This window comes from Maylandia zebra, linkage group LG5 (assembly GCF_041146795.1).
Source record: "Maylandia zebra isolate NMK-2024a linkage group LG5, Mzebra_GT3a, whole genome shotgun sequence".
Taxonomy (NCBI): Eukaryota; Metazoa; Chordata; class Actinopteri; order Cichliformes; family Cichlidae; genus Maylandia; species Maylandia zebra.
The window spans coordinates 9,261,815-9,275,400 of NC_135171.1; the positions used below are offsets into that span (position 1 = coordinate 9,261,815).

Genomic DNA, 13,586 nt, shown 5'->3' on the forward strand with positions numbered 1-13,586 from the left:
ATGGTGGAAGCTCAGTCATGGTTCGCTCAACATTACTGAAGCAGCGTGAGATCGTGTCCAAAGAAGAGCGTTTAATGTCCTTCAAGAAGCCTGGAGAACTGTTCCTTAAGACAACTTGAAGAAAGGATAAGAAAGATGCACAAGAGACTTCAAGCTGTGTTGAAGAATAAAGGTGCTCGTACCAAATATTGACTTTCAAGCTTGTTAGAAATGAATAAACTCAGTTTTTTTCTTATTTTTTGTATTTGCATATTTCAATAAATCAATGCACCTATGTCCCATTTCCTACCAAAATATGATCAAATGAGGGGTGGCTCACGACTTTTGCACAGTACTGTGCATTTAATTCTGGCGCAGCAGGCAACTACACTAACATTTTCATTTAAAACACTGCCATCTTGTGGTCAAAGTTTTAACTGTAGTTTATAGAAGTTTTTTACAAAAAGTACCTTTAACACAGTCATTTTTGACAAAGATTGCTTTGTTTCCCTGGAATGAAGAGAAGTAAATAGTTAAAAGTAAAAAAAATAAGGACAGAATTTCGTAATAAATTAATTTCTCTCTCTTCCACTTATCCAATTCAGGGTTGCCGGGGTGACAGGCTGCCCCTGTCACAGGGTTTACACAGAGAGACAAACAAGCATTTACACTCAAAATTTGCAGCAAGGGGAATTTAGCATTTAGAATCACCCATTAACCTAACCCCACTAACTGCATGTCTCTGTACTCTGGGAGGAAGCCGGAGTACCCAGAGAGAACCCACGCAAACACAGGAAGAACGTGCAAACTCCACACAGAAACCAGCCAGGTGGTGGATATGAAACCAGGCATGTGACGCAAAAGTGCTAAACAAAAATTAATTTTAGAAAATTTTTAAATATGTAATTAAAAATAATTCATTATTAAGCTCAAATCCTCAAAAACCAAGCAACAAGAAGCCAGAGATCATCTTAACTTACACGGATTAGAAATCATCTTCAGATGTCTTTTTTTCCCCAAGCATTAGTGCACAATCCAAAACGATTAAACCTACTGGCACATTAGATTAATTCAAAAAAAAAAAAAAAAAAAAAAAAAAAAGAAAAGCCAGTCTTCATCCTAGAAAAACTGGCAAAGCACCCGTCTCGTCTCCCAGAACAGCATTACCAAATGTGTTAACATTACAAACACATTACTCAGACACCCAGTGACACAAAGCCAATCACAAGTGAGTTCATTGATTCGTTGAACAAGCAGCGTATCGTCGCCTCTGATCTCACTGCTCGACAGCCAATCAATGTGAGAAGCGGGTCAGTTGCCCAAGTCATGCGCCCCTGCCTGGCATGTAGAGAGAAATCCAGGTCAAGCCTGTAGTAAGCATGCCCAGGGTCAGGCTCCGTTGCCATGGTTACCACGTCGGATGCTGCAGAAAGGGCCCTCAGAGGCAGAGAGACTCACCACAGCATGAGGAATAGGGAGTTGCTGGGTGGATGGGGAAGGCTTGTTGCCACACGGAGAGACGCTGAGCTGCAGCCAATCGCGTCTCAGCGTGCAAGTGTGCATAATGTAAGTCAGGGAGATGCTGCATGTTTCATTTGTACAACTAATGCTAAAATATTTATTGAAGTGGTAAGGGCGTCAGCATGGCTTTCTGCAAATGCAGGACACTTGTTTGGTGGAGGGTTTTGGAGCAAAGGGGGAAAAAAACAAGTGGTGAAAGTCAGATTCTGTAGTGTGTGCACAGTAACCTAGAGAAAAGCTGTGCACATAATGAGGCTGCTGAGGATGGGAAACACAGAGCTCCTGGAAATGTTACAACAGCCTCATCACTTACACTACAAATGATCTGTCATGAGTTTAGTGCTGCAGATAACATAAAAACAGTCAGTCAGCAGGGAGAGGTCGTTTCCAGTAATGTTACACCTAAAGTCCCCAAAGAGTCGTTCATCTGTAGAGTCATAGCAGTGAAAGAACAACAATATTAGGTACAGGCTAGCTGCTGAACGCTACGGGTCACAATAAGATTATCAGAGGAAAATGATATCCACGGTAGGCAAGCAGCGTATGACCCCCGCGCAAAAAAAGGTAAAAGAGCAGCACTATGTTAGGGGTTATTAATCTCCACGAGCCATAAATCCGTGCCGGTGAGGCGTGAAGCACTTACTTAAAGGATGCGCGGTTATCCAGTCCTCCTGCAGCTTCGGTGCTCACATCATATCTTCCCAAAGAGCGGAGCGGCTGAACCAGAGACTGATGGTTTCTCTTCCTCTTCTTTTTCTTTCTTGAATTACCACACAATGATAATAATTTAAAAAATACTTTATGTTCAAATTTCCTCTTCCTAAAAGTTGCGGAAACGTTGTTTAAACAGCGACGGGAACGCCGGGAGTGAGCTGAAAGTGGAGAAAGTGTGAGCGAACGAGTTGCGTCTGCAGCTAGCCGTGAGTGTTGATGTGCAATCATATGGACCCCGCCCCTCCGCCGGGAGGAGGGGGGCAAATACACCAATACACTCTGACACACTGTACTGTGCATGTAGTACAGTAGCAAACATACACGCTGCTAACAGCTGCTTAGCCGCGACTACAGGTTTAACATTAACAGGGTTTAATGTATAATATACGTCATATATGCATTACTATATATAATAATTAATGTAAAGGGATTTTAATGCTTTTTGTACATGTTTTTTTTTTGTATCCTAAAATAGCCTTTAATAACCCGCCCAAATACATGAGATATCAATGGAAAGTCCAGGATGTTCTCTATTAAGGTCATTTGGACTAGCTCAAATAAGTCAAAAGATATAGACCAAAAACAAATGTCCATTAGAGAGGACATAAAGAAATAGGCTGGCTCTCAGGAGGATATAATGTTAAAAACACCTAGATTACACTTGCTTTAAATGAATGGGATTAAATTGTATGGGTTTAAATTTGCTCTTGGGGATTTAAAAATGAATTGAAAACGGACTGTAAATGGTAAATGGCCTGTATTTATATAGCGCTTTACTAGTCCCTAAGGACCCCAAAGCGCTTTACATATCCAGTCATCCACCCATTCACACACTGGTGATGGCAGCTACATTGTAGCCACAGCCACCCTGGGGCGCACTGACAGAGGCGAGGCTGCCGGACACTGGCACCACTGGGCCCTCTGACCACCACCAGTAGGCAACAGGTGAAGTGTCTTGCCCAAGGACACAACAACCGAGACTGTCCAAGCCGGGCTCAAACCGGCAACCTTCCGATTACAAGGCGAACTCCCAACTCTTGAGCCACGATCACCCCTGTAGATAAAGACCACATATAAAGACTGCATATAAAAGATGGACAAAGCCACCATGACATCACTTATTGGTGTTGGACTCTATAGCAGCAGAGCAGCTTAGTGTCTTTTTTAGTAGACCAGAAGCTGAAGTGCTGAGCAAGCTGCATCCACAACTTAGACACTAACATGAACTTCTGAGTCTTTCTCACAATAAAAAGAAGCCAATGGAAATGCCTTAAACCAGGGGTGTCTAACTCCAGGCCTCGAGGGCCGGTGTCCTGCAGATTTTAGATCTCACCCTGGGTCAACACACCTGAATAAAATGATTAGTTCATTACCAGGTCTCTGGAGAACTTCAAGACATGTTGAGGTGGTAATTTAACCATTTAAATCAGCTGCGTTGGATCAAGGACACATCTAAAACCTGCAGGACACCCCTGCCTTAAACCTTTACTGTTTCAAAACAAAGACTGGAAACACTCATTTCAAGGCTTCAAAATGGGATGTCACAGTAGCTACTCCTATCTTTCATGTAGGGATCCAAAGAATACACCTCTGCTAATTAACAGACTGATAACATTTTAGAATTTAATTCACCAAAAATGAAGCACAAACCTCTTAGACGGGGTGTTCTTGGAACCAAAGAGCAAGCAATACTCTTAAACCCATTAAAATACTCCAAAAAGAGGTGAGGTGTAATAATTGAGGCCTAGCAGACCGTAATGGGCAACAGCTGTCTGGGTAAACCAACCTGTCAAGCCAAACAACCACACCCCTAACTTTGAACCTCACCAGTATCCATGTAAATGAGTTTTTTCCCCCTTTTAAAACTTGTTTATCATTATAAGGGGACACTTATGTTTAAGTAACCACAGACGCCCAAACTATCTTGTACAATGCTGCAAAAATGCTTGATAAAAGAATTAAAATGGGCGCGTTTTCGTGGACTGACTCACCATTGGAAGCAGCCTCAAGGGGCCATTTGAGGAACTGCAATCTTTTAAAATCACTTTCATATTTGTTTGATTTTTCAGCTCTTGAGGTTGGTGCTTTGTTTCAGCTAACCATTATGATTATCATGAAAGCTAATATCTCAGTTTCATTAACCACAAAGTCTATATGATGTATAAAAATAATAAAAATTCCCATCACCAAATGTTTAAGTGCTCAGTTAAGTTTAAAGAGGTGCTTTAATGCTTAATGGTCATAAATTACACAATTTGTTAAATGGCCACAATGATGCTAGACAAAGAGTCAAGAAGTCACCAAAGTTCAACCTAATGTGAACATGTGTCGAAAAAGTTAAGTGACGTCACTCAAAGCCCTCAAAGTCAGCCTGGTGTTTGGGCTAGAGGAAAGAAAATCACCGGTTCACAAGTTTGTCCTTTAGTCAAACAGACAATAGCAAGTAAATATAAAAAGATCAGGCACCTACTTGAGGACAGATATTTATACCACAGGAAAAATGACTGGTGATAAAGAGATAAATATGTCCACACTAGTAACTGCAAGCCTCTTGTTCAGACAGTACAGCTGCCACTGCAAGAACACAGGGTTACCACTTTCAATTTTTCCTGTGCATATTTTTAAATAGGCAACCTTTCTTGTTAGATCTATTCTTAAAGATACGTTTCCTCGACTTCCGTAAAGTCTGCTTGAAACACAGATGATTTAATAATTTATCAAACAACATCACTTATGTGTAAATAAAGTCTTTTGTGATTTCTCATCGATCCTTCAGAGGGCCCCTCATACATTAACAGCAGGAAGAGCCGAGTTACATCAGAGATGATGAAAGTCCGTGGCTGGATATCTCCTTAGGGACACACTAGCAGTCAGCGAAGAATATAAACAAGGATGTAGGGTACTCACCGAATAGCGTCTCATTCAATATTTACAAGGCTTCATTTAATATGGCCAAAAGGTTGCGCGAGCACATTTTGACCAGTTAATAAGGAACTGACACATGACCTCAAGCTGGCTAACTTGAAGATGAAAAAACAAGACTATACCCCATTATGTAAGCCCACATGTAGAAATATTAAAGGCACTGCTTCAGTAGTTACAGCTAAAGATTATTATTATTATTATTATTACTAAAGACAATTTTTAGCATTCATATTAAACAAATCGCTTGTTGTCACAGCTGGAAAAAGTCACGACGTGTCATTAATAGTTTCAGTGATGGCTGCTTCCCACTGTGGAGTGTCAGTGTGGGCTCTGATATCGTGCACGGGGACATTTTAATAGGAAATTGCACCTTTGTACATTTATAGATACAAACTGTCCAATTTTAAAGCCAGAGACATAAAGAGAAACACAGCACTGGGAGAACACTGAATTTAAATCTGTGGTGCAGAAAGATTTCTTATAATCTTGTTTTAAGGGAAAGTCATCAGATTTGACTTATGATTCTATATGTTGTCTTTATCTCAGTTTCATGAAGATATGCTTCAACACAACCATTTAAGTGCATGTAGGTATTTTTCAAGATGGGTGTCAGGTGACAGAATTTCCTCTAGAAGGACTTTAATATATTACTGTACATCTTGTGTGCAGTTATATATTGTTGATTATACTGCAAGACGTCGCACTAATGCTTTGTATTTTTGGAGTCTACAGCTTGTTATTATATTCAGGGGCCCATGCAGCCGTGTGAGGTGATGACATAATCAGAGTCATATTTTTGATAGAATTACCAATAGTTCATTTTAATTTAATAGGCTCTATATGTTGTATAAAGTACTATTATTTTCAGAATTGCACATCTGTCAGGGTTGTGTTAGTACTTTAGTTGAAAAGGGGAAGTCAGACCTACACAAAGAAGAGAATGCAAAGAAATGCAGTGTGTACTTTGTAGTAGAGGCTCAAACAGGCCTATCTCCACCTACCACCACTTCCCCTGCCGGTGGCGGACTCCCTCAGGTGTCGGTGCGTTGGTGGTTCTTTGTGTCTGGGGGTGGGCGCCCAGGTACACACCAGCTCACTCCTTGGCGGCCGCTTATCGGGGCCTGGAGCCTGGGGCTCGCTCGGGCCCCTTCGGGGGTGGGGTGCCCCCGGCCTCTCGGCCTGGGGCTCGGTCACTCAGGCACAGCTGGCGGCCGGCGGAGCTCACGGGCGCGTCACTGCAACTCCCCCTGGCTTCTGCTCCGCGGCTGCTGAGTGAACCCTCATCTGGAACTCTCCTCAGCTCTTTCTGGAACAGTGGCGCGGCTGCCCCTCTGTTGGTCTTCCATGGTCTCTTGTGTTCTGGGGGCCTCTGGATGTCTGGAGTTTTGATCTCCTCCATACCTGCTTCACACCCTGGAGGACGGGGCTGTGGCCCCCCCACACTCCCTAGCAGATCGTTACATGGAGAAACCTTTGGAATACAAGCGCGCTGATCCACACAGGTATGCACACGGGTGTTCACTGCTCGTAGACCCAAATTACACCTTTCTTGGCTGCTACTTCGAAGCACATCTGTCCTGCGTGCTGCACAACAACATTGAATATTTAGTATTTACTGCTGTTTACACTTAGCTAGATTAATGCGATGGTGTTGTGTTTAGTATGTTGCTTTGTTTCTTTTTTTTGTCTTTTTTTGCTTGTTTTCTATTCTTCTCTCAACAGGTGATCCAGGAGATTTTTTTTCTCCCCCCCCTTTCTCACTGTCCCTCTCCCCTTCTGTTTTTCCTTTCCTTCCTCTTTCTTTCTCCCTCCCTTTCCTATCTCTCACTCATGTCTGTCCCGTCTGTAACATCTGAAAATAAAATATAATAAATAATAAAAACAAAGATCGACCAAATGGACCAATACGGCAATGCCACGATGATCCATTTGGCAAAGTAAATCCATTGGGTATCCTTGTTGGTCTTCAGACAACAATTCTGATGGCTAAAGAACCAAATGGGACAGGCGGGAAAAAAAAAAAAAAATGGAAAAAAAAAAATGAAAAGGGGAAGTCAGACCTACACAAAGAAGAGAATGCAAAGAAATGCAGTGTGTACTTTGTAGTAGAGGCTCAAACAGGCAACATAGAGCACATTAAAACCTACTTTGCATGGGCATATGCATAAACTTCCTGTTTTATGATGATAGAAAGCCTGATCGTAACCGCCCTTCAGTGGAAACAAAGTCATTTGTATGTCTGCTTCTCCAGGATTCATAAACACCAGCCCTCTTTCCCAAATCATAGTTATGAGCGATACCTCTGCTGTAATCGCTGTGCACCTCCCAGAGGTTTCAACAAACTGCTAGTAACACGGCTGCAGAGCAGCTATCACTGGCAGTTAAAGCAACATTAAATCCAATATCAACACAGTTGAATTAATTCTGGTGAAAGGAAAGGGGGCTAAACACGACTGCTGTGTTTCTGATTTCAACTGTAATGATTTTTAATGAATCACTTCAGATAAACTAAATTAAGCAATTTAAATTGTGTGACTACAAGGTCAGCAGTGGGTCTACCCATCTAGGAATAGACAAGAGAGTTAATATCCGCCTTAAAATATCTGTACCATGGGCCCTGAACTGGAGATGCCCAAAGGAAAAACAGCTATAATTACTTTGTTCATTCATTTCAAACCACAGGTCTTGAAGGAAGTTTCACACTGGGATATCACGAAGATGAATTTGCTAATTAGGTAACACAATTTGCAATAAGAGTGAGACAAGCACGAGTCGCATGTATGCAAACTGCTCCATTGTAAAGTTCAGTGTCAATTTTAACTCGTTTATGATATTTAAACTTTTCCTCAGTGCCAAAGTGAGCCTGTGTCAGTTGTCTGTTCACAAACAGGAGGAGCAAATATTTCTAATAATTCTGCATTTATTTAATGGTGTCATTTTACTGTTCAGTTAAATTTATGCTCAGCTCTGCAATGACACTGCCGTCATATCATGATAAAGACATAGCACCAACACGTGTTGACGTTCCTTTGCACGATCAATCTGCTGCTGCAGATGATGTAAAACTGCATAACATAAGATGTCACATCATTAGGGCACTTTTGCATTTTTACTGTTGATGACTGTAAATGATCACTGGCAGCGACGTGTAGATGTATGCACTTTTTTATGTTTGTGTGTATCTGTAGAGTGAATTTAACTGTGGTGCAGTCACAGGGGGGATGAGGGAGATGGAGAAACGTGCTGTACATCAGCAGTATAAATGCTCAAACCTGCAGTTATGGACTGTCCATTTGTGGAGCAATTTGCACCAAAGCACTTTAAAATTGATTGCAAGCCTCAGCAGCAGCATGGTCACATTCTCTTTGGAGTGAGAGCTTCTGAGCATCAGAGATAAGCCACAAAGTAACCGAATCAGAAGGCACATGAGGGTTAACGAAAAGTAATGTTGAATAATCAAATTAGTCTGATATTCGTATTCAGATTTCTCATTTCTATTTAAACTACACATTTAACTACACTTTTTTTTATTATTTTTTTAAAGCTGCGTATCATTCAAATATGTGCTCACAAAGACACAAATGATACATGAACTGCTTACAAACTCTACATTAAGGCAGCGATTCACGAGGCAAACCATGCCAGGCTGGAAGCAGCTCCACAGGCCGTAGGAGACTGACTCTGTGGCATTTCACTCCAAAGCAGGCTTTGCACCGTGGCAGTGCAGCCACATTTAAAAGGTAAGTGCTCCTAAAGGCCTCTGCTGCTGCTACTCCACTTCTGCCCTGGCCCCCTTTAAATCTGCTTAATCATTCATCAGGTACAACCACAGCCTGCGTAGCCTTGGAGCCAGTGCAGTGTCACAGTGACAGATGGGGGGACTGTAGCAGTGGGGAAGACACAGTCTTGAGTGCGTAGAGTGTGTGAGCTGCAAACAAAACAGTCTCTGGGATTCCTCTGAAGGAGAGGTTTCAAGGTTGGGAGGAGGCCAGGATGCTGCCTGGGCAGAGCAAGAGCGTACTTTATCGATTTTTTACATTTTATTTTAATTTATTGGTTTAATCGTCTTCCCAGAGAACTAGCTGATGTCTTCAAAACTGGTCTTGGGTTTTTTTTTGTCTGATCAACACATTTTCCCGTTAGAGAGCTCTATGGCAGGAGGCCATTAATCAGTGCCGTCTTCAATTATTGCTTAATATTGTTATGCAACCAAACAATTAACATTAGGTGACCACTTTTATTACTATGTTTCATCTGCCTCTGCTGTGATTAAAGTTTAATAAGGCTGGAGCACAAAAGCAGTGGTGTAGCACAGATATCCGTGGCCTCTAATTAGCAATATCAGTGGGCCCCCTTTCCCCATTCAATAAACTGTAAAGCATGCACAAATACTTAAAACAGGACTACATTAGATCCACAAGCCTGTCTGTATAAGTGTAAAGTAGATTTTAAAATTAGAAGCATCAAGATTTACTTACATGTTATACCATCGGGGTCACACACTATTTTGGCCAGTTCAGTAAACCTGCATGTTTTTAAAAGACAATATTAGTGTCCTTTTGGCTTGTTTAGAATGAAAATGCCTGTATTATACACCTTTTGGAGATCAGTTCATCTTACGAAGCCTTTCACAGCAGCCCGAGCTTCTGCATACAAGGGTAAGACAAAAGAGCTTATTTGTATAGCGCTTTTACTAGTCCCCCCTTAGGGACCCCAAAGCGCTTTACACATCCAGTCATCCACCCATTCACACACTGGTGGAGGCAAGCTACAGTTGTAGCCACAGCTGCAGACTGACAGAAGCGAGGCTGCCATATCACGCCATCGGCCCTTCTGGCCAACACCAGTAGGCGGCAGGTGAAGTGTCTTGCCCAAGGACACAATGACCGAGACTTTCCGAGCCGGGGCTCGAACCAGCAACCTTCCGATTACAAGGTGAACTCCCAACTCTTGAGCCACGATCGCAGGTATCAAACCTCACATCCTTCCAGTAAGGGTTTTTTACTATTGTACTGTTAGAAAAGAGAGGCCACTACATCAGAACAGTGATCCTAAACAAACCTGAACATCTAACGGACTACCGTCGGAAGCTTCCTCAGTTGTACAGCTGAAAGTTTTGTTGTGGTCCTCAGTGCCTCCTGGCACGACAATCATTGAAAAGATTGATGAAACCAAAAGACCCTTCTATCAAACCTGACATGCTCCCTACAAGGCCTTCGCATTTCTTACTACAAGGATCATAAATGTGATGTCTGCTTCCAGTTAGGTGAACGTAAACACAAACTGAATTTGCTCATTTACTTGTGAAGACAGCCTCCGGTATCGCGTCCATCAGTGATGCGACTAATTGCTCTCGCGGTAGTCTGGCAAGCTCATGAAATCAAACAGGTTTGTCACTGTAATCACATAACGTGACACATCTGTGTTTTGAGACGACTCTGAGCAGCCACACTTTTCCCTGCATGAATTTCTTTGGGTTAGCTCTCGTCACATTGGAACAGCAGTTTGATTTTACTTAATTCTAGATGGAGTTCAGCAACAGCACCCACACTGATTTCTGCAGCTGCAGCACCCCCTCCTCCCCCTCCTCTTCCTGATCCTCGTCCTTGTTTAACACTGCTGAAACATTCAAGTCTGTCAGAGTGATCAGTCTCTTAACTCTAGGCTTAAGCGCGCGGTTTAATTACACGTAAGGCGGAGAGCAAAGTACAATATCTGCTTGTGTGTCTGTTTTATTCCCCATCTCTGTGGGATGCAGTGTAGATTTTGTAGAAACAAATGGCTGAAAATAACTCTGCCGGGGCGGTCTACAGCCTCTATTCTCGACTTTCACATCGCAGCTCTGTTTCCATTTGGCCGACCCTTCCTATCCCCTCGTCGTGGGCCGAGGATGTCAAAAGGATCAGCTGGATGCTCTGGTGTCTTCTCATGTGCAACATATTGCTTTTACTCGGCTCTGAAAGGAATTAGGTCAGCACATGAAACATTCATAAAAGATACATTATGTGTAAATGGCTGACAGCTTAACTCGAATCGCTTCCCCCAGCATGTCTGGCCCAGTCGCAGGGTACATCTCTGTCTCCGTTACACATATAGCAAACGGTAAGCTCACGTTAAGACACGAGATGCATAAACTATTACTACAAACATGCAGTAAAGCCAGGGTTGCTCCATTGCAGTGCAGATCAGAGGCAGAGAGATCACAGTAAGGCACAAAAGTGAAGCTCTGTTTGGTGTGAAAACATTAAGCTTACTGTGAGCAGCATGCAGAGCAATAAATACAAGCCACAAGCCATTCATCTCTCTGGGCACGGCTTCACCGCCACTCTGTTTTTAATTTTGCAGATACTGTCGAGGACTCAAACGCACCAGAGAAGCATGTTAAAGTCCCAGTGTACGGGAGACATCCTTGTTTTTGTAGAGATTTTGTTTTGTAGCTGGGGGGAGGGGAGACAGTAGCGTGTGTGTGCGTGCAGCGGGGAGGGGATGGTACATCCATACCAGTCGTGTTTGTGCTGCCGTTCAATCAAGTGTGTACTCGGAGACAAAGAGACAAAGACTATCAGCCTATTTATATTCATCTTTTCTATGAGAGGGGAAAAACCTGCCCTGAAAAAGAATTAGCACATCATCACATGTTATTGCTTTGATGTTAATTACATCCTTATGCCAGACAGCTCGGGAAGTCAAATTGCTCGGGAAGTTTCTCGGGTTTCAGTTTCAAAGTCAGAAGCCTTACCAGTCCACTGTGTCAGTTTGCTAAAGCTTTTTAACCTTAACCACTCTGATTAGGAAATTATGTTTCTTAAAAACAGCAAATTGTGAGGACAAAACATAGAATTATCACCAGCTCTGCAGCCCTTCCTTTCCATTCGTTATCAAATAGGCCCTAAGTACTTTGTACGTGGTGATAGTACGGAGAGCATAATTCACATTTCTGAGAATTTAAGCTGATTACCTTTTACTGTTTAAGTCCACATTGCATATTTTGTAAAACACTATGCTCCAAAAACTGCACAAGAAATCCAAGTCCAGGCACTTTAGATAGGTTTGAAAAAGTAATCAGAGGATTTTATTTTGAAGACATTAACAATATACATTGATGTATTTTTTTCTAAACCTTCCCAAGTGCCTGAACTGATATTTTAAGCATAATATTTCGATTTCTCTATTGTTTTGCAATCATTTCAAACCATGAAATGATTGTGGTGTTTGAGGGGCTCCAGTAGCACTTCTTTTATTTACTCATATTGCTTAGTTTATGTTTGTAATGCCTAATTTTGATATTTTGTAACTAATATAAACAAAAAAAACTCAGTGTTTTGATTTTTGAATGCGATGGAGCGTATCAGCAATACATACAGCACATTACGGGAAGAACTGGTCCACTCACTTAACAGCACAGGGCCAGGTCTGGGGATAAAATTGAGGAGACAGCTGCTGGCTACCTTGAACCTTAAGCCTGAGCCCAAACAAAAGCTAAACATGTGAGCTATAAACAAAAATATATATAATGGTAAATAGTTATAGAGCCCAAAACTGCTCCTTGTACAGACTCTAAACGTGTTTATTTGTGCTCTTAAATTGTGTCTGTGAAGACTGACTCAAGTCGCCACACAAGGAACTGCAGATTTTGGAACTTCTCCCATTGGCTTAAATTTTCAGGCCGCAAGGTTGTTGCTCAAAACCAGAACCAGAGACCTTTTCTTATTTCTTATTTGTTTCCGTTGACAAACCCAAGTGCTTACATCACCCATTATGCAACGTACACATTTTATAGCCCCTAACAGTTTAACCCCGCTGTGTTATGCTAAAATGACTTGAAGTACTCGGGAATACTATACACCTCTTTTTAAAATTTGAACTTGTAGCCTTCAGACCCAACTGACTCTTCTAAAGCGCTTTATAAAGTGCTTTTCAAATATGCACGGGTACTCACCACTAGAGCAGGGCGATATGACCAAAAATATTTATCACGATATACATTTGAAAATTTGCGATAACGATATAACTGACGATATAATTGACACTAGACAAAATACTTTACAACTCCACAACTTTATTAGTGCAAAAAAACCATCAATGTATTTTCACTTAAACAAGCAGCTGTTTTTTATGTGCATTAAAGTTATATAAAAATGTAACAGTGCAAATGCAAATTCCTTGCTGACAGTTTAACCAAAAGGCATTTCCAGTGGAAATTGTCCGACATATCCTCAGCATAACCATGTATAATATCCACAAAACTTAAAAAGAGGTTATACACACACAATACGGTAATATTATGTTGAAGCACAGTACGTATCACTCCGCGAGGCGCCTGCCTACGATAGCCGTAATGCTCCGACAATCCATCAAGCGGTGCGGGTTTGTAGCTTAGCAAAGTCGTACTAAAACATTTGACAGATTTTCGAGCGCCGTGTACCACATAAAATCGTTTCAAGGTC

At 41.8% G+C, this 13,586-nt stretch overlaps 2 protein-coding genes across 5 annotated transcripts in view; both read right to left on the minus strand.

Annotated features, from left to right (window-relative positions):
• The window catches only part of LOC143418577 (solute carrier family 41 member 1-like), a 149,667-nt gene that overhangs the window by 68,400 nt on the left and 67,681 nt on the right, over positions 1 to 13,586 (minus strand). The window lies entirely within an intron of this gene.
• The window catches only part of phactr3b (phosphatase and actin regulator 3b), a 61,561-nt gene that overhangs the window by 34,510 nt on the left and 13,465 nt on the right, over positions 1 to 13,586 (minus strand). The window contains exon 1 of one of the 4 annotated variants that reach the window (XM_012921485.2): positions 2,144 to 2,418. The exons of 2 other annotated variants lie outside the window; for them this stretch is intronic. Coding sequence is in view for 1 of the 2 variants with exons in the window: in XM_012921484.2 (XP_012776938.1) it covers positions 960 to 975 (16 nt within the window). In the remaining variant the exon portion in view is untranslated. Of the gene's footprint in view, positions 1 to 959; positions 1,060 to 2,143; positions 2,419 to 13,586 lie in introns of those variants that run through there. One more of the 4 variants, XM_012921484.2, reaches the window with a different exon arrangement.